General features: G+C 32.6%; 2 protein-coding genes across 6 annotated transcripts; both read left to right on the top strand.

Moving 5' to 3' along the window:
* Window positions 1–599: 599 nt before the first annotated feature.
* Window positions 600–13,919, top strand: LOC140450138 (uncharacterized). Of its 3 annotated transcripts, none has more exons than XR_011951969.1 (6): window positions 600–834; window positions 1,964–2,074; window positions 4,660–4,774; window positions 8,729–8,839; window positions 10,411–10,698; window positions 11,144–13,919. XR_011951969.1 is itself a non-coding variant. In XM_072543579.1 (3 exons), exon 1 carries the CDS (start codon window positions 4,820–4,822, stop codon window positions 6,194–6,196), a length of 1,377 nt encoding a protein of 458 aa, XP_072399680.1. In that variant the 5' UTR covers window positions 4,781–4,819; the 3' UTR covers window positions 6,197–8,839; window positions 10,411–10,698; window positions 11,144–13,919. The 3 variants fall into 3 exon arrangements, 1 of the variants encoding a protein (XP_072399680.1); XR_011951968.1 differs by having other exon boundaries at window positions 602–834; window positions 4,660–4,770; XM_072543579.1 differs by lacking the exons at window positions 600–834; window positions 1,964–2,074; window positions 4,660–4,774 and having other exon boundaries at window positions 4,781–8,839.
* Window positions 13,920–15,582: 1,663 nt separating this feature from the next.
* LOC140450137 (uncharacterized) lies at window positions 15,583–24,475 on the top strand. Of its 3 annotated transcripts, none has more exons than XM_072543576.1 (4): window positions 15,583–15,816; window positions 16,090–16,561; window positions 17,318–17,918; window positions 18,177–24,475. In XM_072543576.1, the coding sequence occupies exon 4, from the start codon at window positions 19,210–19,212 to the stop codon at window positions 24,388–24,390; it is 5,181 nt and encodes a 1,726-aa protein (XP_072399677.1). In that variant the 5' UTR covers window positions 15,583–15,816; window positions 16,090–16,561; window positions 17,318–17,918; window positions 18,177–19,209; the 3' UTR covers window positions 24,391–24,475. The 3 variants fall into 3 exon arrangements, with proteins under 3 accessions (XP_072399677.1, XP_072399678.1, XP_072399679.1); XM_072543577.1 differs by lacking the exon at window positions 15,583–15,816 and adding an exon at window positions 15,825–15,988; XM_072543578.1 differs by lacking the exons at window positions 15,583–15,816; window positions 17,318–17,918 and having other exon boundaries at window positions 16,001–16,561.
* The last annotated feature ends 1,267 nt before the right edge of the window (window positions 24,476–25,742 follow it).

Here is a 25,742-nt window from a genome sequence, read left to right as displayed (position 1 = left end):
TATGTAGACAAATATAATAAATAAATAAATAAAACAATTGTCAAGTTCCCTATTATTGCAAAAGTGGATTATACAACAAAACAAATTAATATTTAATATAAATAAATAGATACAAAACAAGAGTTAAAAAATAATCTTGTTAAAAACAATTTAAGCCGCTTGTATGCGTCGTATAAAGATGTAAAATGGAATACTTAAAGAAAAACAACACTCTTTTTTATTACTTATTAACATTAGTCAACACCGCAACTGTCAAATAAGTATTACCAATTTATGCCAAAATATCACCTTCCTTTGATTACAGTTACAGTGTGTTCCGAATAAATAATGTTCTTCATAAAAACGCTTTATAATGCATTTATACAAATTAAATGAAACATATTATTGTGTATTTCTTTAAGTTAACATTAGTAGAAATCTTTAAATATTATTTCTACGCGTATATAATAAAATATATCTAGTGGCTGTAATATCAGTGTACTCGGCAAAGTGATTCTAAAAAGGAACACACCTACCGCCTAAATATTTCGTGTTGGTAACCTCACGGCATAGTATCACCACAGTATAGACAACAATTGTTGTCTATACTGTGGTATCACGGGCTATGACGCGGTTATTAGTGGTCTGTGATGACGCGGTTCACTGGTTCACGTGCAACGGAGAAGTAAATTACAAAGAATATAAAGCGTCTATATTCTTTGTAAATTAGATGAAGTCGAACAGTCGAAGTATATATTGTTTGGTATTATTACAGACTGTGCTGTTAAGACATGGTTGCTAACAAAGAGTTTTTTAAAATTAAATACAGGTTATATTTTTAAAAATATTTTTCAGGTAAGTCAACCATCTTTTTGGATATGTATACCTTAATATATCAATATAAATAGTAGGTTTTTGGTTTATTTTCTTAAATCAGGTCTGGGTAAATAAAACTTATATAATTTTGATATATTAGGGGAGGGAAATACATTTAAAGTGGTTTTTTTTTTAAAGAGGATATAAGGAGTACTGACCAAACTCACTTTTGATAAATTAGAATTTTGTTAGTTTTTACATTATATGTCTATTGTTAATATTTCTATATCTATATACATATTGCTATCAATATATTTATCATTGATATTTTGCGTTTTATTTCAGTTTCTACTAACAAGTATATAATATAGCAAGATAAGATTAGTCTTTAGTATTTTGTATTTCAGGTGATTATCTCCAGTATCATTATTTTCAGTCATTCCTTACTTCAAAATCTTAACTATTGTTGAGTTGGCACCCTTATTCTTTTCTACTTGTCATCCTTTTTATATAGATTTATTCCCAGTGACCTTCCTTAGTTGTATCACATTTGATATTACAGGTCTCATTTCGTTTCTTGTCCCATCAGTTCATCTTTAAAGCCACGATTCAGTGCATTAAAGCTAGCCCGAATCCTCACTTGAGATTTAGTGTCTCTTTGGCTATTTAAATTTGTTCCTCTGAGCTTAGCCATATCTTTAGTATTTTGCATCACCTCTCTTCCAGTGCTTCTGAAATTTGTAAGCTATACCTACGCTTCCTAAAATCCAATACTCCCGAAGTATAGAGGTTTCAATTGGCTAGACCCAACGTGTGGCGTCTGTTCCACTTCTGGCTTAAAAAAAATATATCTCCTTTAACTTTTGGTTTTGATCTTGGGTTGTTATGGTTTTCACTAGTTGTGCTTTTAGATTTTCATTTTAACATTTAGTTTTTGTACTTCAAAATTTTTTTTTATATCTATACCTTAAATCAACTTGTTTTGCTATATTCTGTGTAGACTGAATAAATTGCTTTGGTTTTGATTGGTTAAATAACTATTTTAGATTAATAATAAATAAATTAAAAATTTAAATAACTTAAAGTTAACTATTTCACATATTTTACAAGTCCGGAGTAGTCAATAAGTTGAGTCACTACCTCGAAATAACAGTTTTTGAAATTTTAGGTTCCTTTGGGAGTTGTAGCAGTATATTTCATTGGATTTCACGACTGGACCAAAACAAGTAAACATTACTGGTATAGGTATCCCTTCAGAATATTAACTTGGAGTCAGAGAGTAAGTACTACTTTTACTCATTCTCTTGTATATCTCTCAGTTGTGTTGTATGTCTCAGTCCAGAGAAAATGGCGTCGCTGTCTGCGCGAGTAAAATTGCGCGAACTTTCGCGCCAAAGCCGAGTGGGAATACTGGTTGTTGTCTATACTGTGATATATGGTTGTCGATGGTGGCTTAGGTATATTTTTTAAATTATTTTGTTGATCATTTCCTTCTTTGCTCTCTTCAGTGATCATGCTAAACGAACTGTTTGTGTTCAGTGGCTTTTGCAGCCAATAGTCACCATTTTGTTTGTTTTTTACATTTTCCCTCATCAGGACTTCTCTATTCATTTTTGTGAATGTGAAAGATTTGGTTGAGATAAATATTGTGGGATAATTGGTTGCATTTGTGTGGGTAAACCTCGCATCTGTTGATTTACAACCTGTTGGTAGTCTCCTGGGGCTGTGCCATTGGCAGTGGGAAAAATATTGTTAATAAGAAATTATTTTGTTATAGCACTTGTTTTATTTTTATTTATTTTGATCACTGATAATTAGTAACACTAATTTATATAATTAGTGTTATTAATTATCATTAATAAGTGTAAATACTTGAATGTACAAAATAAAAGCCTGTCTGAGATTTAACTGTTTTTATTTAATAAGAATAAACTAAGACTTACATTAAAAATAAGTCAAATAATTTATGTGGTAAAATTGTTTACAGCTGCCTGCTGCCAGCTAACTGCACCATTGCTATTAAAAAAATCTTGAAATTCTATCCTGATATCTTTGGCATTTGTAGTACAACGATTTCCAGCTTGCCTACTAATTCCCTGCATTTTACTTAACAAATCTTCATCCTCCTGGTTCTCTGTATATATTGAAGAGGTTTTTAACAGGTAGTTGTGTAAAATACAACATACTTTTGTAATCATACAAACTTTTTCGACATTGACATTCATTGTGTCTAGTAAGATACGAAATCTATTACAAAGAACACCAAAACTATTCTCTACAGTTCTTCTAGCACGGCTGACTCTATAGTTATAAATCCTTTGTTCGTTTGTTAAACTATGAGACCTATAGGGTTTCATTATATTTTCTTTTAAAGGAAATGCATCATCTCCTACAAATACATAAGGAATTGATTTATCACGCCCTGGTAAACATTTTGCAGGAGGTAATTTAAGGCTTCGATTTGTCAATGATGCAGACAAAGCACTCCTTTGAAATACACCTCCATCATTAATACGACCATTTCTTCCTATGTCTACAATAAGAAATTGACCATCTGCATCTACTACAGCAAAAAGTACAATGCTGTCAGTTCCTTTATAATTTCTATAATATGCTCCATCCTTTTTAAGAGGCCGAAATTTCACATGTTTTCCATCCATAGCTCCTACACAATGTGGAAACTGCCATTTGCTATTAAATTTATTACTAATTTCCTGCCATTCTTCTTCTGTTTGTGATGCCTGCAAGAAAAACAATTTGAATTGATATTTTGACTTAAGCAAATTCAAACATCTACTTTTGTGCATTTTATATAGATAAATACAAACCCTTAAGTATTCTTTTTCACCATTGATATATTAGGGGAGGGAAATACATTTAAAGTGGTTTTTTTTTTAAAGAGGATATAAGGAGTACTGACCAAACTCACTTTTGATAAATTAGAATTTTGTTACTTTTTACATTATGTCTATTGTTAATATTTCTATATCTATATACATATTGCTATCAATATATTTATCATTGATATTTTGCGTTTTATTTCAGTTTCTACTAACAAGATTATAATATAGCAAGATAAGATTAGTCTTTAGTATTTTGTATTTCAGGTGATTATCTCCAGTATCATTATTTCCAGTCAGTCCTTACTTCAAAATCTTAACTATTGTTGAGTTGGCACCCTTCTTCTTTTCTACTTGTCATCCTCTTTATATAGATTTATTCCCAGTGACCTTCCTGAGTTGTATCACATTTGATATTACAGGTCTCATTTCGTTTCTTGTCCCATCAGTTCATCTTTAAAGCCACGATTCAGTGCATTAAAGCTAGCCCGAATCCTCACTTGAGATTTAGTGTCTCTTTGACTATTTAAATTTGTTCCTCTGAGCTTAGCCATATCTTTAGTATTTTGCATCACCTCTCTTCCAGTGCTTCTGAAATTTGTAAGCTATACGCTTCCTAAAATCCAATACTCCCGAAGTATAGAGGTTTCAATTGGCTAGACCCAACGTGTGGCGTCTGTTCCACTTCTGGCTTAAAAAAAATATATCTCCATTAACTTTTGGTTTTGATCTTCGGTTGTTATGGTTTTCACTAGTTGTGCTTTTAGATTTTCATTTTAACATTTAGTTTTTGTACTTCAAAATTTTTTTTTATATCTATACCTTAAATCAACTTGTTTTGCTATATTCTGTGTAGACTGAATAAATTGCTTTGGTTTTGATTGGTTAAATAACTATTTTAGATTAATAATAAATAAATTAAAAATTTAAATAACTTAAAGTTAACTATTTCACATATTTTACAAGTCCAGAGTAGTCAATAAGTTGAGTCACTACCTCGAAATAACAGTTTTTGAAATTTTAGGTTCCTTTGGGAGTTGTAGCAGTATATTTCATTGGATTTCACGACTGGACCAAAACAAGTAAACATTACTGGTATAGGTATCCCTTCAGAATATTAACTTGGAGTCAGAGAGTAAGTACTACTTTTACTCATTCTCTTGTATATCTCTCAGTTGTGTAATATGTCAGCTTTTAAGGTAGAGCATCTATTAGCTCCTGAATTAGGGTATGAGTTGAGAGTCCGTCATTTAACCAGTCCATTGTTAAAAACAGTTGATGAAAAAAGGGGTGTTCTGAGAGGTGCTTTGAAGCAAGCTTCAGCAAATAGGAGTAATGTTGTTCTGTCAACTTCCAATCTTAATTTTAGTGATGAGATTCCTGAAATAGAGGCTACTCTTGCAGATTTGAAAGTGAAAATTGGTTCTTTTGTTGGTTCCCCTTGTGACACTGCCTATGGTCGTTATACTTCTTGGTTAGGTCATGTTGCAGGTAGAGTCCATCTGTTAGAATCTACAACAGAGGAAGAGGATGAACTAAATAAGTCTCTTAATCTTAGAATTCTTACTCTGGAAGGTGAACTTGATTTTAGAGTGACTCCACAGGCTCATTCCACTCCTCATAATGCTAGTATTTCTGTAAATTCCTTTCCTTTTGTTAAGTCTGCTCCTATTCATAAATGGGGTGTACATTTTTCAGGACAATCAAATGAAAATGTTGGTAGTTTCTTGGAGAAGGTAGAATGTCTGCGTATAGCACGTGGTAACAGCGAGGAAGAGTGTTACTCTTCTGCTGCTGACTTATTTAAAAATTCAGCTTTTACTTGGTACCTCAATAACCGAGGTAGTTTTGCTTCTTGGCAAGAGTTAGTTGCCAAACTTAGATCAGATTTTCTCCCTTATAACTACGAGGATAATCTCCTTGATGAAATCAAGTCTCGTAAACAAGCTCCACAAGAGAAAGTTACAATTTTTATTAACGAGATTGTTAGTCTGTGTAAACGTCTGGAGACTCCTCTTTCTGAACCTCATATTGTCAGGATTATCAAGAAAAATTTGTTGCCATCGTACCATTCTAGTCTGGCACTTACGGATATTCCCTCGATTGTTGATCTTACTGAAAAATGTAAGAAGCTGGAAGAAGTTTTGTCATGGACGTCTGACAGTGTGTCTAGAGCTCCTATTCGGCAGATGTTTAGAAATCCTGATTCGTCCTATTCGGGTAGACCAAATTATTCTCGGTCTGATAATGTCTCTGCTTTTAACTCAAAGATTACCTGTTGGAATTGTCGTCAATCAGGACATGGGTATTATAAATGTTCTGAAACTAGAATTCGGTTTTGTTATGGATGTGGACGTCAAGGTGTCCGCAAATTTGAATGTCAATTCTGTTCGGGAAACGACAGAAGGGGTGGGTTGTCCCTGGCTCCCGCTCCTCAACGAAATACAGGGAATACAGTCGAAAATCCTCAAACACCAGGAAGACGTTTCTGGAGTCTGGATGCTCAAGCATCCACCAGTCAAACTTTTCATCCTCCACCGAAAGACAAAAGTTTTTGTTAGTTTTTGTAAAAGAATGATATCTGTCTCTTCGTTTAATATCTCTTATGTCAATGCAGTTAAAGATATGAGTAGACTTAATGCTCGTGAAGTAGAGCAGTTAAATAATGTTATCAAATCATTCTCTTCTATCTCTTCGAAAAATAAGTTGGGTAAAACTCATCTCATCGAACATCACATTGATGTGGGTTCGTCCAAGCCCTTCAGGCAATATCAATATCCCTTGCCTCAAGCCTGGCATGAAAGCCTAGTAAAGGAGGTAGATGAAATGCTAAAGTTAGGTATTATTGAGCCCAGTACTTCTTCTTTTTGTAGCCTTTTGTGGTTGACAAAAAAGAAAGACTGGACTTTTCGTGTCTGTTTTGACGGACGTAAACTTAACAGTATAACCATGAACAGAGATGCGTATCCTATACCTCGTATAGATATCATCCTGAGTAAGTTACAAAACGCTAAATTCATTTCATCTATTGAGTTGAAGAAAGCATTTTTACAGATTCCACTGAGCGAAGAGAGTAAGAAGCTCACTGCTTTTGCAGTCAATGGAAAAGGATTGTATCAGTTCACTACAATGCCTTTTGGTCTTGTGTCTGCTCCGCAGACTATGTCTCGGTTAATGGATTTGGTAATTGGTCCTGCTTGAGATCCTTTTTGTCAGTTTTATCTTGATGATATTCTTATTACTCCTGATTTTGAAACTCATATCTCTGTATTGCAGCAGTTGTTTCAGCGTTTAAATGATGCAAATTTGACTATTAACTTAGATAAAAGTAGCTTTTGTCGTGAGTCTATTAAGTTTTTGGGATATGTTGTAGATTCACATGGTCTCCATACTGATCCTGATAAGGTATCGGCTATTCGTGATTTTCCAGTGCCTAAAAATACCACTCAAGTCCGTCGATTGTTAGGAATGGTGGTTTATTACAAAAAATTTGTCAAGTCTTATTCTACCTTGTTGTCCACTATCACTGATCTACTTCAAAATAGGAAAAAGGGACAAAATATTGTGTGGACTCCTGAAGCTAATGAAGCTTTCATTAAAATCAAGGAGGCTCTCACAAATTCCCCAGTTATGGTAGCACCGGATTTCTCTAAGCCTTTCTATTTGATGACTGATTGTACAAACACAGCATCTGGTGGGGTACTCTATCAAATTGTTGATGGAGAAGAACACCCTATAGCCTACACCAGCAGGAAATTAAATAAAGTCCAGAAAAATTATACTACAACTGAAAAGGAGTTGTTAGCTATAATTACAGGTATTGAACATTTTAGATATTTTCTTGAAGGTCGTTCGTTTACGGTCATAACTGACCACAGTAGTTTGGTGTGGTTACAAAGTATGAAGAACCCATCTCCTCGTTTGGCTAGGTGGATTTTAAAATTGGCACAATACGATTATAAAATTGTTCATCGTAAAGCTTCAGGTGTAGTAGTCGCTGATGCACTCTCTAGAACTTTTGATATTAATTTGTTAGACTTATCTTCCTTACAACCAGATGACTGGTATCGGAAAATGTTGTATGATGTACAGAATGTACCAGGTAAATTTCCTGATTTTAAAGTTGAACATGGTGTTTTGTATAAACATGTCTTAAGTTCCATGGATGCCCTTACTGGAATGTCGGATTGGAAGATAGTCGTTCCAACTCCTAATAGAGCAGAGGTTTTGGCCACCTTTCATGACCATCCTGCGGCAGCTCATTTTGGTTTTTACAAAACTTTGCGTCGAATATCTGAACTTTATTACTGGCCTAAGATGCGTCAAACTGTACGTAGCTATATTGCTAAATGCAAAATCTGTGCTACATGCAAACCAACAAATCTTCCTCAACCAGGTTTAATGGGTAGTTATCTACAGATTGATTTTCCATTTCAACTTCTACCTTTAGATCTCATTGGTCCGTACCCTAGGTCTTATAAAGGTTCCCAATATGCTTTAGTAGTTGTTGATTATTTTACTAAATTTCTGCCACGATTCAGTGCATTGAAGCTAGCCCGAATCCTCACTTGAGATTTAGTGTCTCTTTGGCTATTTAAATTTGTTCCTCTGAGCTTAGCCATATCTTTAGTATTTTGCATCACCTCTCTTCCAGTGCTTCTGAAATTTGTAAGCTATACGCTTCCTAAAATCCAATACTCCCGAAGTATAGAGGTTTCAATTGGCTAGACCCAACGTGTGGCGTCTGTTCCACTTCTGGCTTAAAAAAAAATATATCTCCTTTAACTTTTGGTTTTGATATTGGGTTGTTATGGTTTTCACTAGTTGTGCTTTTAGATTTTCATTTTAACATTTAGTTTTTGTAATTCAAAATTTTTTTTTATATCTATACCTTAAATCAACTTGTTTTGCTATATTCTGTGCAGACTGAATAAATTGCTTTGGTTTTGATTGGTTAAATAACTATTTTAGATTAATAATAAATAAATTAAAAATTTAAATAACTTAAAGTTAACTATTTCACATATTTTACAAGTCCGGAGTAGTCAATAAGTTGAGTCACTACCTCGAAATAACAGTTTTTGAAATTTTAGGTTCCTTTGGGAGTTGTAGCAGTATATTTTATTGGATTTCACGACTGGACCAAAACAAGTAAACATTACTGGTATAGGTATCCCTTCAGAATATTAACTTGGAGTCAGAGAGTACATACTACTTTTACTCATTCTCTTGTATATCTCTCAGTTGTGTAATATGTCAGCTTTTAAAGTAGAGCATCTATTAGCTCCTGAATTAGAGTATGAGTTGAGAGTCCGTCATTTAACCAGTCCATTGTTAAAAACAGTTGATGAAAAAAGGGGTGTTCTGAGAGGTTCTTTGAAGCAAGCTTCAGCAAATAGGAGTAATGTTGTTCTGTCAACTTCCAATCTTAATTTTAGTGATGAGATTCCTGAAATAGAGGCTACTCTTGCAGATTTGAAAGTGAAAATTGGTTCTTTTGTTGGTTCCCCTTGTGACACTGCCTATGGTCGTTCTACTTCTCGGTTAGGTCATGTTGCAGGTAGAGTCCATCTGTTAGAATCTACAACAGAGGAAGAGGATGAACTAAAGAAGTCTCTTAATCTTAGAATTCTTACTCTGGAAGGTGAACTTGATTTTAGAGTGACTCCACAGGCTCATTCCACTCCTCATAATGCTAGTGTTTCTGTAAATTCCTTTCCTTTTGTTAAGTCTGCTCCTATTCATAAATGGGGTGTACATTTTTCAGGACAATCAAATGAAAATGTTGGTAGTTTCTTGGAGAAGGTAGAATGTCTGCGTATAGCACGTGGTAACAGCGAGGAAGAGTGTTACTCTTCTGCTGCTCACTTATTTAAAAATTCAGCTTTTACTTGGTACCTCAATAACCGAGGTAGTTTTGCTTCTTGGCAAGAGTTAGTTGCCAAACTTAGATCAGATTTTCTCCCTTGTAACTACGAGGATAATATCCTTGATGAAATCAAGTCTCGTAAACAAGCTCCACAAGAGAAAGTTACAATTTTTATTAACGAGATTGTTAGTCTGTGTAAACGTCTGGAGACTCCTCTTTCTGAACCTCATATTGTCAGGATTATCAAGAAAAATTTGTTGCCATTACGTATTTCCGTACCCTAGGTCTTATAAAGGTTCCCAATATGCTTTAGTAGTTGTTGATTATTTTACTAAATTTCAGTCACGATTCAGTGCATTGAAGCTAGCCCGAATCGTCACTTGAGATTTAGTGTCTCTTTGGCTATTTAAATTTGTTCATCTGAGCTTAGCCATATCTTTAGTATTTTGCATCACCTCTCTTCCAGTGCTTCTGAAATTTGTAAGCTATACGCTTCCTAAAATCCAATATTCCCGAAGTATAGAGGTTTCAATTGGCTAGACCCAACGTGTGGCGTCTGTTCCACTTCTGGCTTAAAAAAAAAATATATCTCCTTTAACTTTAGGTTTTGATCTTGGGTTATTATGGTTTTCACTAGTTGTGCTTTTAGATTTTCATTTTAACATTTAGTTTTTGTACTTCAAAATTTTTTTTTATATCTATACCTTAAATCAACTTGTTTTGCTATATTCTGTGTAGACTGAATAAATTGCTTTGGTTTTGATTGGTTAAATAACTATTTTAGATTAATAATAAATAAATTAAAAATTTAAATAACTTAAAGTTAACTATTTCACATATTTTACAAGTCCGGAGTAGTCAATAAGTTGAGTCACTACCTCGAAATAACAGTTTTTGAAATTTTAGGTTCCTTTGGGAGTTGTAGCAGTATATTTTATTGGATTTCACGACTGGACCAAAACAAGTAAACATTACTGGTATAGGTATCCCTTCAGAATATTAGTGAACTCATATCCATGAGTTTCTTTCTCATGGATATATGGTCACCAAATAGCCAGTTGGGATCATATCACAAAATTATATACAATGGAGAATCATGATAATGATCATTAGCTTATGCCGCGAAAGTTTCATTCGCGGCACAAATATTCAGTGGAAGAGTTGCTGCAGCAATGAAGATGTTAGCAACATACAGTAAGTATATACTACTAATAAAAGCAAGTCACTTAACGAAAAAATTAGGTATTAAAAGATAATTTACAATAAAATATATCCTTAAATGTTACATTTCCAGTAACATATGGTCTGAATTATTTTTAAAAGATTATTTGAATAGCTCCCTGTGTAAGCGTCAATTTTAAAATTTTTCAGGAAGCAAACAATAATCGTATTTAACAATTGTTTTTGAAAATATCAATTTTCTTTTTTTTTGTTTTGCAAATTTTATGCATTTTCAATATTGTATTAAAAAGAAAATATTTTTAGAACACTATAGGTTAGTGCATTAGAATTATTTTTTTATTATAAGACCACTGGTTAATAAATGGTGTTTGCAACATTCTTTTTATAAACATTAATAAAACATTCATTCTTGTTATACTCTGTAAAAACGTGTTAATTTTGTACTTGTCTATTTTAGGTTCTGATATGCCAAAGGAAGCTCTTCACACTGCAGAGTTTATTTTATTTATGGACAAAGTTTTTGACAGTGTGAATGGAGCAAAAGTGTTACCGGAAGGGGGAAAACGACTAAGAGTAGCCGTTACTAATAGATCGGAACATGAACATTTTTGGACAGAAGCAATAAAAGTATTTGAAACATTCAAATTTATAAATAGTAATCGTCAACCTCCTTCTGTAAAGAACTGGATTCACACTATCAAAGCTCTAAAATATTTGTGGAACAAATTGAATAAAGATAGATTTAAATTTTTAGCAATAAGAAATTTAAATCAAGATCCTCTAGAGAACTTCTTTGGATCGATTAGGTCTCATGGTATTAGGAATATCAATCCATCTTGCTATTCTTTTGTAAATTCTTTTAAATCATTGATAATAAATAATTATGAAGCATCACATTCAACTTCAGCATTCAACTTCATTGTCAAATTTAAAAGCTTTTTTAACAAAAACTCATGAACCAGTTAGTGATGCTAAAAATATAATAATTCTAAATCAAATAAACAATTTTCCAAATTTAAATGACATTGAAAAAGGTAAATTAACATATATATCTGGATATGTAGCAAAAAAATTATTAAAAAAAATCAAAAGATGTAAAATATGCAGGGCAGACCTAGTTGGAAAAAAGAAGATCTGAGTACATATAGCAGAATCTAGATTTATTGATGCAAGAGCATATTGCTGCAATGCATTGTTATATCCAAACTCTTCATATAATCAGTTAGTCATTAAATCAATACAGATTTTAATGGTAATAATACCTCAAATTTGTACAATTAAAGATATTAAATTTAATTTAGTATATCAATTAACAACTCAATTGGAATTTTGTTATGTCTTTAATTGTACGAATCCCAATATGTTGCAATTGTTTGCTGAATTTTTATGTTCTTTTCATATTTTTACTTGATGTGCAAATATTAACACACTATCAAAGCTCTAAAATATTTGTGGAACAAATTGAATAAAGATAGATTTAAATTTTTAGCAATAAGAAATTTAAATCAAGATCCTCTAGAGAACTTCTTTGGATCCATTAGGTCTCATGGTATTAGGAATATCAATCCATCTTGCTATTCTTTTGTAAATTCTTTTAAATCATTGATAATAAATAATTATGAAGCATCACATTCAACTTCAGCATTCAACTTCATTGTCAAATTTAAAAGCTTTTTTAACAAAAACTCATGAACCAGTTAGTGATGCTAAAAATATAATAATTCTAAATCAAATAAACAATTTTCCAAATTTAAATGACATTGAAAAAGGTAAATTAACATATATATCTGGATATGTAGCAAAAAAATTATTAAAAAAAATCAAAAGATGTAAAATATGCAGGGCAGACCTAGTTGGAAAAAAGAAGATCTGAGTACATATAGCAGAATCTAGATTTATTGATGCAAGAGCATATTGCTGCAATGCATTGTTATATCCAAACTCTTCATATAATCAGTTAGTCATTAAATCAATACAGATTTTAATGGTAATAATACCTCAAATTTGTACAATTAAAGATATTAAATTTAATTTAGTATATCAATTAACAACTCAATTGGAATTTTGTTATGTCTTTAATTGTACGAATCCCAATATGTTGCAATTGTTTGCTGAATTTTTATGTTCTTTTCATATTTTTACTTGATGTGCAAATATTAACACACTATCAAAGCTCTAAAATATTTGTGGAACAAATTGAATAAAGATAGATTTAAATTTTTAGCAATAAGAAATTTAAATCAAGATCCTCTAGAGAACTTCTTTGGATCCATTAGGTCTCATGGTATTAGGAATATCAATCCATCTTGCTATTCTTTTGTAAATTCTTTTAAATCATTGATAATAAATAATTATGAAGCATCACATTCAACTTCAGCATTCAACTTCATTGTCAAATTTAAAAGCTTTTTTAACAAAAACTCATGAACCAGTTAGTGATGCTAAAAATATAATAATTCTAAATCAAATAAACAATTTTCCAAATTTAAATGACATTGAAAAAGGTAAATTAACATATATATCTGGATATGTAGCAAAAAAATTATTAAAAAAAATCAAAAGATGTAAAATATGCAGGGCAGACCTAGTTGGAAAAAAAGAAGATCTGAGTACATATAGCAGAATCTAGATTTATTGATGCAAGAGCATATTGCTGCAATGCATTGTTATATCCAAACTCTTCATATAATCAGTTAGTCATTAAATCAATACAGATTTTAATAGTAATAATACCTCAGATTTGTACAATTAAAGATATTAAATTTAATTTAGTATATCAATTAACAACTCAATTGGAATTTTGTTATGTCTTTAATTGTACGAATCCTAATATGTTGCAATTGTTTGCTGAATTTTTATGTTCTTTTCATATTTTTACTTGATGTGCAAATATTAACAAAATATTAAAAGGAAAGACAGCAAAAAGAACATATGCAGACAGTATAAATCAATTGGCGCAAAAAAAATATTTAAAGTTGATTTCATGTAATCGAATGAACTATCTTATATTAAAGTCGTCCCAGGAACGCAACTTACCAATATTGGCAATATCATTTTAAAAGTCTTCTACTCTAAAATGTATAATATGGGTCTGAATTGTCAATATGATTGAGTCAGATAAAATTAAATTATTAGAAGAATTTTTTTCACTAAGTAACAAAAACAAAATTTGTATTTTGAGAACGATTTCCGAAGTGGAAATTGAAACGTCAATAAACTTATTTTTAACTTTATTGTGGCTTATTTCCCAACAAAATATTAATTAGTATTTCAAGTCTCACAAGATTAATTTTTCTATGATAAAATAACAGTGGTTTATTTGTGAGCCTAGATATGAGTCTGCATATGCTAGTATTTGTACACTCCCATTAATAATCGTCACTCTTGTTGTTATTCCAGATTCTCTAATAGCTTTCACTAAGAACAATCTTGAATACATGGCATGATAGGCTATCTCTCTGTCAAAGACCTATTTATGTCTGGAAAGTTCTTGATATTCCGTTCTGCACTCTAACCTTACACTCAACTGTTGAGAGGGTTGCTTTCACTAACCTCACTAAGTGTATTGGGATATTAAATTCTACCATGGCTTTGTATAGTGCGTTTCTGTCTACATTTTCCTAGGCACATCTAAAATATACATACAAATGGAGCGAGCCATGGCCGAATGCCACGTTAGGTAAACTGACGTTTTAGTTTGAGGTATCAGTTATTGATAGGGGAGGATAAGTAAAACTCTTTGTTCTTTCAGGATATGCTAAAATATGGTTATAATTATTTTCTCTTTCTACCTTATATATATATATATATATATATATATATATATATATATATATATATATATATATATATATATATATATATATATATATATATATATATATATATATATATATATAAAGGTAAAAGATATCAGCATAGCTCGCAACAAAGAAAAAAATAGAATAAAATATGTGTATAAGATGGAAGGCAACCGTATATACGTACTTCTAACTATTGGTTCTGTTTTATTGTTTTATTTTTATTGGTCTTCAGTACGGTGCAGTTAAGTTAGAAAAGAAGCATATTAACTTAGGAAAGGATCACTACAGGAGCAATGCGACCAACTTATGGCAAAAATGTTAAAAGACTCTGAGGTTTCCAGAGCAACAACCAACACATTCACGGAGGAAGCTAAGCTACCTGAGGAAAGGAATGCCAAACTGTTTCCACTATTGTTACAAAGTTCCGCTCTACAAAAACAAATATTTAGTAATGAAATCATTAGACATGATTATTTAGCACTTCAATATAATAAATATAATATAATAAATATCAATATAATAAATATCACGTACCTATTTAATAAATTATCCACAAGTCTTTTTTGTTGTCTTTTATGTTGCCGGTTCGTTCTATGAAAATTTGCCTTCTCGTTTTGTTTATTTGTTTTAGATAAATTTATTGACGGAACAGCGTCCTTTTTTAAAGAACGATGTTTTGCTGGTGTACGGTGAACGATGTATTGCTGGCCCAGCAATTCATGTTTTAAATTACGTTCATAATCACTTTCAATAACGTGCTTAGGGCAAACACGAGCAAATTTAACATTAAAACTATCCTGGCGTTTACACACATGTTTCCAAACAGTTTCCAAAACTTGCATTTTCTTGTCTATTGGAAAACTATAAAATGCTGTACCGGGTACAAAACTCTTGCACATATTGTCAACGGCACAACCATAGACTGCACACCTCATATTGCGAAAATTTTAAAGCCTTTAACACTCTCAAAATATTATTTTACTAAATATTGGCTATAAACCGTAAATGTACATAAATATCAAAACACAATATGGCAAAATTTAGCACAAACTGACGTCACATAAGCCACGCCTACATGCGCGGTATCGATGATGACTAATGATTGTTTAGTATAGGCGTTGGTAGAAAGATATTTGTTTTAGTTAAAAGTGGTGTTAGATCAAGGAATATCGTATTTATAATTAGAATATTGAAATATCAAATTTGGGATTAGAATATTAATTGTTTAGTTAAGGCGTGGTATAAGGATATTTGTTTTTTTTTAAGTTAAGTTAGAAGTTATTGTTACATTAGGAAATTTCATTTACTACAACTGTTTAATATCCAGGTATGTAATATGATTCTAATAATATATAATCAAATATTAAATTACCCTAGTTCGGTTTGGGTTCTTGGATATATTTAAGTGTCCTACCCTGACTTAAAACTGCTGAGCCATCTGGGTTGTTTTGTTCTAATACAGTTTTGTGTCCTAGTCCAAAACTTTGCAACAATCATAGGTAAATCTTGATAGTTCCAGTTCCGAAATATAAAAACTCGTTTAAAAATATTTACTTGAGTAATTGTATCCCACATTAAGTTATAGCTTTAAATGTTTTAGGAAAACATGGGGCCATGGAACAAAAAATGTGCCATAATGGGATGCGAAGATAGGAATTCACCACGGCACAGGTTTCCGTTGCCTAACAAATTTCCTGATCGTTTTAAAATGTGGTTAGAGACCACTGGTAACTCGACTTTGATGACGAAAGACAAACAATTGATTTATAGATCGGAAAGAATCTGTGATGTACATTTTGCAGACCATCACAAAGGGCCTAATAGAACACTTACAGTGTTTGCAATACCCACAAAATGTTGTCCTATAATATCATCATCACCTGTTGAAATACTTACTACTCCTGGTCAAAGTAAAGATGTTAACTTTCCTTCAACATCAGCCAAAGACCATACATATTCGATTCCAACTACAGTTTGCCAAAGTGCAGAGATTCATTTACCGTCAACATCATCTGCAGTGACTTACGAAACACTAAGCACTTGCTTACAAGGGATCACAAGGAAAAAAAAATGTAAGTAATATTTAGATGTTAATAGTTACAGAAACTAATTGGTAGTGACCATCTTGGTAACACTGGTAACTAGAAATGTGTGATTGTGAGAGGTTTTATTGTCTAAATCTTGTTTATTGAAATCTATGGTCTTTATTTAGTTAAATTACAACACATTTTCATCAATATACTTAAATGTGTTTTATTAATAAACTATTATGGAATGGAATAATGATATATATCCTGCAAAAGTATGTCATAACACAGAATAATATTAAGTACCTACTAAAAGTATAACACAGAATAATATTAAGTACCTACTAAAAGTTTTTTAATTTTATCTTTTGGTTTATATTAAACATTGAAGAAAAAAACAAAAATTTGCTGCACAAGTGTGTATGGTGAGCATATTGAAGAAGAGGTACAATTTTTATTTTTTGGTAGTTGACATTGAAGTATATTTGTAATAAGTCAATATTTGGGTTAGGCATTTTGTCTTTAAAATTTTAAAATGATTTCTGGTGATGCTGTAAGTGTGAAACAAAGTACAAAATTTACAATAATCTGTAAAGACTTATTCATATTTTAGAGAATATTTGCGTGGCTTTTTGGACAAATATAATTCAGAAAAAACCGACCACAGGTGGGATTTGAACCTAAGGATTACCAGGTTCAAATCCGTAGTGGTCAGTTTTTTCTAAATTATCTAAAAAATTATCGAAACAAGAAACCTATGTTGTACTTATTTATATTAGTAATAAAAACATTTTGTTTCAGTTTCATTTACTTTGCTCAAAGAGTTGGGAGTAAACAAAACAAAAAATCTCACAGTTAGGGAAGCAGCCTTATACAATAGAGCGAAAAAAATTAGTAACAGTTTTTCTATGTATAAAAGAAGAAATCAAAGTAAAAAAGGTTTCACTATGGAAGAGACTATTAATAACATGACCAAAGACCTGGATCCCCATTTAGCAAATTTTTTAAAGTTGCAAATAAAAGCCTCAAAATTTAAACCAAAAGGGCGACGGTACAATTTGGAAGAGAAAGTTCTTGGATTGATTTTGCAGAGACAAAGTCCCAAGAGCTACAAGTTATTTGGGAAATTATTTGCAACTCCATCCAAAAACACTTTGAATCATATGCTCAATCGTATTCCAATTGATGCAGGAATTAATGAAACTATTTTTAGAAACTTAAAAACAGAATGTAGCCAAATTGAGTAAACGAGATAAAGTATGTATTTTAATGTTCGATGAAATGGCTTTACAACCACACTTGGACCTAAATGCCAAAAATAGAGAATTTGATGGATTTGTAGATTGTGGTGATGAAAGAAATAACAAATTTGCTGATCATGCCCAAGTTTTTATGATAAAAGGTGGGTATATGTTTGTAAAATAAAGAGAGTTTATTATTATTATAAACTGTTCAAATTTTGAATGTTATATACACAGTCAGACATATTCATATGTTATGATATCAAGAATTGTAACTTTGCATACAAATTCAATATATTTTAAGTTATATCTATTAAATACTACAAATACATTTTTTATGGGTTAATAGGGATTATGGGTGTCTTATATGTCAGATCTTAAAGGATGAATTATTATTATAGTTGCATCATTTGTTATAGGTATTACAAAAAATAGCGACATCATGGAAAAAATAGCGATATTGAGATGGCAATGGGTAGCACATGTAGCAAGACAAGACACCAACAGATGGTCTCATAAAGTGACATTCTGGAGACCTCGAGAAACAAAAAGAAGCGTGGGAAGACCCAAAAAGAGATGGATAGACGATATAACAGCTGTAGCTGGAAAGCAATGGATGAGAATTGCAAAAGATAGGGAAACATGGAAACAATTGGAGGAGGCCTATGTCCAACAATGGATGAATGAAGGCTGAAGAAGAAGAATTACCAAAAAATGGAAACAGCCAGTTGCCTACACATTCTCACAAGGAACCACTACTACAATTGATTTATGTTAAATTTAATTAATACATCTCTTACTACGGGTAGAATTCCTGATGATTAAAAATAAGTACTATCACCCCTATTAAAAAAATACCCAACACTATCAAAGCTGAAAAATTCCGACCAATCAATACTTTACCTCTGTTCAAGATAGTGGCTGCATAATTATTAAAAAGGGGAAATGTCAAGGTTGCCAATAGCAACTAATAATTAATCTGTATCATCTCTGTGTGTGTCAAGGGAATATAAAAAAGTCAGATCTTGAAATTCATTTTGTATAATTTTATTATAAGAATTTTTCACATTACGAATAGATAAATCATCAGATCATATCTAAGAAAAAGAACAAAACAAACATTGGTCCTTAGAGCTTCGGATATTTGTGCTATTCCACGCCATACAATCTACAAGATCAGCCGACAACGTTGAACGAGACAGTCGCAGAAATACATCGAGTGCTCCTTTGCCCCAGGCTTCAAGTCAAGTATACAATCCGATTGAACACATACTGACGATTTCACTGGACGGGACATCGAATCATCAAAAATCAGGGAAGTGAGCTTTTGTTCCTTACTTATCTGCCTTTCATTTCAATTTCCTAACTTAGACTTCTTCAATCTTGAAATTTATTGTTCATTGTTAGTTTACTTTGACACATAATAGTTAAAACATTTAAATTTGAATTAAAATGGGGGATTTGCCTACGTTAAAAAAGATAAGAGCATCTCTTAAAGCGCGATTAACCTCATTTATTAAATTTATTGATAGGGACTCAACCCACGGTGAGATGAATGAGCCAACTCGCGCTGAAATTGAATTGCGCATCGAAAACGCGAATAGTATTCATACTCAATATCAAGAAACCCAATTAAAAATAGAAAGTTTACTGGACGCAATAACTGAGGAAGAAATAAATTATAGAGAAACGTTCGAAACATCATTTTATTCAGTTATAATTAAGGCAAAACAACTGTTGACAACAACCTCGGCTAGTGCCTCCAGTACATCTAGTCCTACTAGTGAACATTTTGCATCCAATCATACATATACAACCTCCAATATAAAACTTCCTTCTATTGAATTGCCAAAATTCAGTGGCAACATAGAAGAATGGTTAGATTTTCATGACTTATTTGATTCGTTAGTTATAAAAAATAATAGTATATCTGAAATACAAAAATTACATTATTTAAGAGCATGCATAACAGGTTCTGCTGAGAGAGTCATTGCTTCTATACCTCTCTCTGCTTCTAATTTTACTGTTACATGGAATCTTTTGGTTGAGAGATATTCTAACAAGGAATTGTTGTTGCATAACCATATTAAAGCCATCTTCAATTTAAAGGCAATCAATAAAGAAGGTTCATTTTCAATCAGAAATTTAATTGATAAATTTTGTAGCAATCTTAGAGCTTTGGAGGCATTAAAACAACCAGTTGAACATTGGGATGCCCTTCTCAAATATATTCTTTTGGAAAAATTAGATTCTGAATCTGTGAAAGAATGGGAGAAGGCCAACAATGGTAAAGTCAGTCAAGTTTCGGACCTCATATATTTCCTAAAAACGAAGGCAGATACTCTAGAAAGATATAATCTAAATAAACCCAATATTCAAGGGACTTCTGTCAATAATCATGTCAAATTCAGACACAACAGTACTAAGGCTCTTGTAAGTACAAAATCTTCTTTTCTTTCTTGTCCTTTATGCAACCAGCAACACAAACTGGTTCACTGTAGTCAATTTCATTCATTAGACATTCCTGCCCGTATCAATAAAGTATGTAGATTTAAATTATGCTTGAATTGTCTGCATTCTGGACATCAACAAGCTACGTGCAAATATGGCGAATGTAAGAAATGTAACCAGAAACATCATACTCTTCTCCATGAATTTATTGAAAATCCACTAAATCCATTGTCTCAGTTTAATGATCAAGTAGTTGCTTCTCAGAGTAGCCCTCGGATACTTTCTAATACTTCTCAAAATCAACAAATCCTTCTATCAACGGTTGTTGTCCAAGTTCGTGACCATTTAGGGGTTGCTCATAATTGTAGAGCTCTTTTAGATAGTGGAGCTCAATCTAATTTTATCAAATCAAGTTTAGTTGATTTGCTGGGTATTTCAAGGGAGCAGGTTAACATTTCTGTAGTGGGTATCGCTCATGTTTCTTCTAAAATAAATCACAAATGTAATATTGTTATTAACTCTTTACAATCTATATATTCTTTCCCCCTAGAGTGTTTAATCATTCCACAAATATGTGGACAACTTCCAGTTTGTCAAATTGATGCGTCTTCGTTGCCCATACCTGCAAATATTCGTTTATCAGACCCAAATTTTCATACTCCTTCGGAAGTAAATATTCTGATCAGTGCTAGTATTTTTTGGGACCTGCTATGTGTGGGTCAGGTCAAGTTAGGTCCTGAAAAACCCATACTTCAGAAAACTAGATTAGGGTGGATCATTTCTGGTCCTTTAATAAATACCAGGGTGAATAGTCAGCAATCTACCATATGTGGATTATCACACAATATCGAAACTGACGGCCTTTCTAGGTTTTGGGAGATTGAGGAGTGCTCAGGTACTAAACTTCAGTCTCCAGAAAAGTTATTGTGCGAGGAGCACTTCAAATCAACCTTTAGGAGAAATTTGGATGGTCGGTTTATTGTGTCCATTCCTTTTAAGTCACAGGTTGACTCTTTGGGAGAATCCAGATCAATAGCTCAAAGAAGGTTCTATAGCTTAGAAAAAAGGCTTCTTAATGATCCTATCATGAAGGAGCAGTATGTTGCATTTATGGAGGAATACTTGTCTTTAGGCCACATGTCAAGAGTTACTGATTGTACTTTGCCAGTACATAGTTATTACTTTCCTCATCACGGGGTGATGAAGCAGGACAGTCTCACTACAAAACTCAGAGTAGTGTTCGATGGTTCCTGTCCGTCATCATCTGGTCATTCGCTCAACGATCTTCAGATGGTAGGTCCCGTCATGCAGAATGATTTGATATCTATCCTGTTGAGATTTAGAAGGTATCCATTTGTTGCATCTGCGGACATTGCCAAAATGTACCGCCAAATTCTTATTGATGATACTCAACGGTGTCTCCAAAGAATCTTATGGAGAAATCATCCGAAAGATCCTCTTCATTCATATGAATTAAATACAGTTACTTATGGCTCTACGTCAAGTAGTTATCTAGCCACTAGATGTCTCTATCAGCTATCATTAGAGCATTCTGATACATTCCCTCAAGCTTCTAAACTCATAGCTGAAGACTTCTATGTTGACGACTTGTTAACTGGTTCTGATTCGTTAGAGGACTTAATCCTTAATTGTAAACAAGTCTCTGAAATTCTTTCAAAAGGTTGCTTCCCACTTAGAAAGTGGACGTCAAACAATTCTTCATTTCTTAAGTCCATCCAGGAATCTATTTCATTAGACACTCCCTTCCTTTTTGGTGCCAATGAAAACACAAAGACACTTGGGTTACAATGGTGCCCTAGTTTAGATTCATTGTCCTATTCTATTGATTCAAATGTTACTCCCAAAATTATCACTAAAAGATCAATACTTTCTGGTATTGCTCAAATATTTGACCCTTTAGGTCTCTTAAGTCCATCAATCATTAAAGTCAAAATCCTTATGCAACTCCTTTGGTTAGAGAAGTTAGACTGGGATGAAGGAGTGCCATTGCATATTCAGTCTGAGTGGTTATCTTTCAGAGATCAGTTGCATGAGTTGAATAAATTGCAAATTCAAAGAAATGTAGTTCTCCCTAATTCTGTTCTTATTGAAATGCACGGATTCTGTGACGCAAGCGAAGTTGCTTATGGCGCAGCCATATATATTCGCAGTGTTGATAAAAAGGGTAACATTTTTATAAATTTACTTTGTGCTAAAAGCAAAGTAGCACCTGTAAAGAAGCTGAGCGTACCTCGCCTGGAACTTAGCGGAGCTTTGATCTTATCACGTCTTTCTAAAATGGTTACTACTTCTTTGAATATTCAGTTCAATAAGATTTTTCTGTGGTCTGACTCAACCATTACCTTGGGCTGGATAAAAACTTCGTCACATGTACTAAAAACTTTCGTTGGTAATCGTGTTTCAGAAATTCAGTCCAACACAGATCCCGAAAATTGGAGACATGTACCTACGGATTGTAACCCTGCTGATTTACTCTCTCGAGGAATTGAACCTCAGGTTCTAAGCTCTTGTTCATTTTGGTGGCACGGCCCGTCATTCTTGCTAGATTCTCCTGAAACTTGGCCAGTTCAAGTATCTTTTGATAAAGAAAAACTTCCAGAGTTTAAAACTATTAGCAACCAATTTATGATAGTTTCGTCTACTCCATTATTTGATTTTGAAAAATATTCGAGTTTTTCAACCTTGGTAAGGTCAGTGGCTTACTCTTTGCGTTTCTACTACAATTCTCAACGAAAGAACAAGGCCACTCGTGTTTTGGGGCATTTAACCACACAGGAGATTAACAATTCTACCCTTACTCTAGTTAAGTTGGTACAAGCTGAAGGTTTCCCATCTGAGATTCAGTGCTTAAGAAGAGGTAATGCAGTTTCTTCTAAAAGCAGAATCTTATCACTTAATCCCTTTTTAGATCCAGAAGGATTACTCAGGGTCGGTGGTAGATTAAGTAATTCAAACTTTTCTTATCAAAAGAAACATCCTATTCTAATTCAATCTAACCATAAGTTTACTATTCTATTTTTCCGTCAAGAGCATTTCAAGCTGTGCCATGCAGGACCTCAACATCTCCTAGCTCACGTGCGTGAGAAATATTGGCCTGTACATGGAAAATCATTGGCTAGGAGAACGGTTCGCGAATGCTTGCGTTGCTTTCGCTTCAATCCCGATCAAGTTAATCCCATCATGGGAGATCTTCCCCAATCAAGAGTCACCCCCTCATTTCCATTTGCTGTTACAGGAGTTGATTATGCTGGTCCATTTGCCCTCAGAACTAGTCGTCATAGGGGTGCTTCTTCATATAAAGGTTATATTAGTTTATTTGTTTGCCTATCGACAAAGGCCATTCATTTAGAGGTGGTAACGGATCTTTCCACCGAAGCCTTTATGGCGGCAATAAAACGATTTATAGCTAGAAGGGGCAAACCATGTCAGATGATGAGTGATAACGGAACCACATTTGTGGGTGCCAACAATTCTTTGTTGGAATTGGGTAAATTTTTGAAAACCAATGGTAATAAATTCCCTGATATGTGTGCTAAATCTGATATAAATTGGAAGTTCATACCGGCTCATTCTCCTCATTTTGGCGGTCTCTGGGAGGCTGGAGTCAAATCGGTGAAGGCTAACCTCAAACGAGTTATGACAGATACGAAATTAGATTATGAAAGATTTGTTACATTACTAACTCAGATTGAAGGAGTATTAAATTCTCGTCCTTTGAGTGCATTGTCTTCTAACTCTTCTGATCTTTTGCCTTTGATACCAGCTCACTTCCTCATTGGAAGAGCCATGGATTCCGTTCCAGAAATAAATCTATCAAACTCATCCATTACCAGTTTGTCTAGATTCCAGCAGTTGCAGCAACTTCGCCATCATTTTTGGAAACGTTGGTCTCTGGAATACATCTCCGAATTGCAAGAACGGAAGAAATGGAAAGTCAACCAATCTAAAATTCAGACTGACACACTCGTCCTCATCAAAGAAAGAAATTTACCTCCTTTAAACTGGTGTCTTGGGCGCGTAGAAGTTTTGCATCCCGGCGCTGATGGAGTTAAACGAGTGGTTACCATAAGAACTTCAAAAGGACTTATAAAGCGAGCTGTTACAAACATTTGTCCACTTCCGGTTCCTAGTGATCAAAGTGAAGGTGCAATCACGTCTTAAGTTCTAGAACTGTTAATGCGTCTTAGTTAAAGAACATTTGTTTGATTTTTAAACTTAAAAGTTTATAATAATTATTGAAGATGTATTTGTTTATTTTTTATTGCATGTAATGCATTTCCTCATTTACTTGCTTACCTGTTAAATTGAAAGCGATCCTTTCAAGGTGGGGGGCATGTTCAAGATAGTGGCTGCATAATTATTAAAAAGGGGAAATGTCAAGGTTGCCAATAGCAACTAATAATTAATCTGTATCATCTCTGTGTGTGTCAAGGGAATATAAAAAAGTCAGATCTTGAAATTCATTTTGTATAATTTTATTATAAGAATTTTTCACATTAAGAATAGATAAATCATCAGATCATATCTAAGAAAAAGAACAAAACAAACAACCTCCTATAGAGAAAATATTAGAAATTGCTGTTTATCAACAATTATTAGAACATGTAACAAAAATAAAATCTTAATTAATAATCAATCAGGTTTTCGAAAACAATTCTCTTGTGAATCAGTGTTACAAGTTACATTATGTCACATAAAGAGTAATTTAGATGAAAATAAGTACGTAGTTGGTGTATTTCTTGATTTAAAAAGAGCTTTTGAAACCATTGACAGGACAATAATGATTTCTAAACTTAAACAGTATGGTATAGGTGGTACATTAATTGCGTGGTTAGAAAATTATTTACAAGATCGCGAACAGACAGTTCGATTTAAAGAGCAATTGTTATGTGAAATGGATAGTAATACAGGGATTCCTCAAGGTAGCGTATTAGGCACTCGTTTATTTATTCTGGACATTAACGATATCGATATTTTTGTAATTTGTGAATTTATTGATCTTTTTGCCGATGATACTCTAATCTGTTGTAGTGATGAAAATTTTGATGTAGGTATTCAAAAATGAACACTATTTTAGATATGGTTAATAAATATTAAAAAATGAATAAACTGAAGTTGAATGTGAAAACAACAAAGGCAATGGTTTTAACTACCAAACATAAATATATATATATATATATATATATATATATATATATATATATATATATATATATATATTGTTATGATGTGTTTTTTGTTTGAATGATGAGCAATGAGTATTTTTAATAATATAGGGTTTTTATCGCGGTTCTCAAAGAATTAGATTGTAAGTACTTTTTTAAATTATCTTTATTATAACTATTATGAAACAGACATATATATCTAACCTAGCCAATGTAAATTTAAAATAAACTATCTTTAAATTGATATTCTTATAAAACTAATTAAATTCTATAGACAATGTAAAATTTAAACAAACTATCTTCAAAATTGAAATTGTTATGACACTAACTAAATTATATTAACAAAAT

The sequence above is a fragment of the Diabrotica undecimpunctata genome, chromosome 9 (assembly GCF_040954645.1).
Source record: "Diabrotica undecimpunctata isolate CICGRU chromosome 9, icDiaUnde3, whole genome shotgun sequence".
Taxonomy (NCBI): domain Eukaryota; kingdom Metazoa; phylum Arthropoda; class Insecta; order Coleoptera; family Chrysomelidae; genus Diabrotica; species Diabrotica undecimpunctata.
The sequence above is the reverse complement of the archived record's forward strand: the minus strand, read 5'-3'. Positions and strand labels throughout refer to the sequence as shown.

Bases quoted from the DNA above. Each gene is read 5' to 3' on its own strand.
- LOC140450138 (XM_072543579.1), top strand. From the start codon at position 4,820: ATGTCAGCTTTTAAGGTAGAGCATCTATTAGCTCCTGAATTAGGGTAT.
- LOC140450137 (XM_072543576.1), top strand. From the start codon at position 19,210: ATGGGGGATTTGCCTACGTTAAAAAAGATAAGAGCATCTCTTAAAGCG.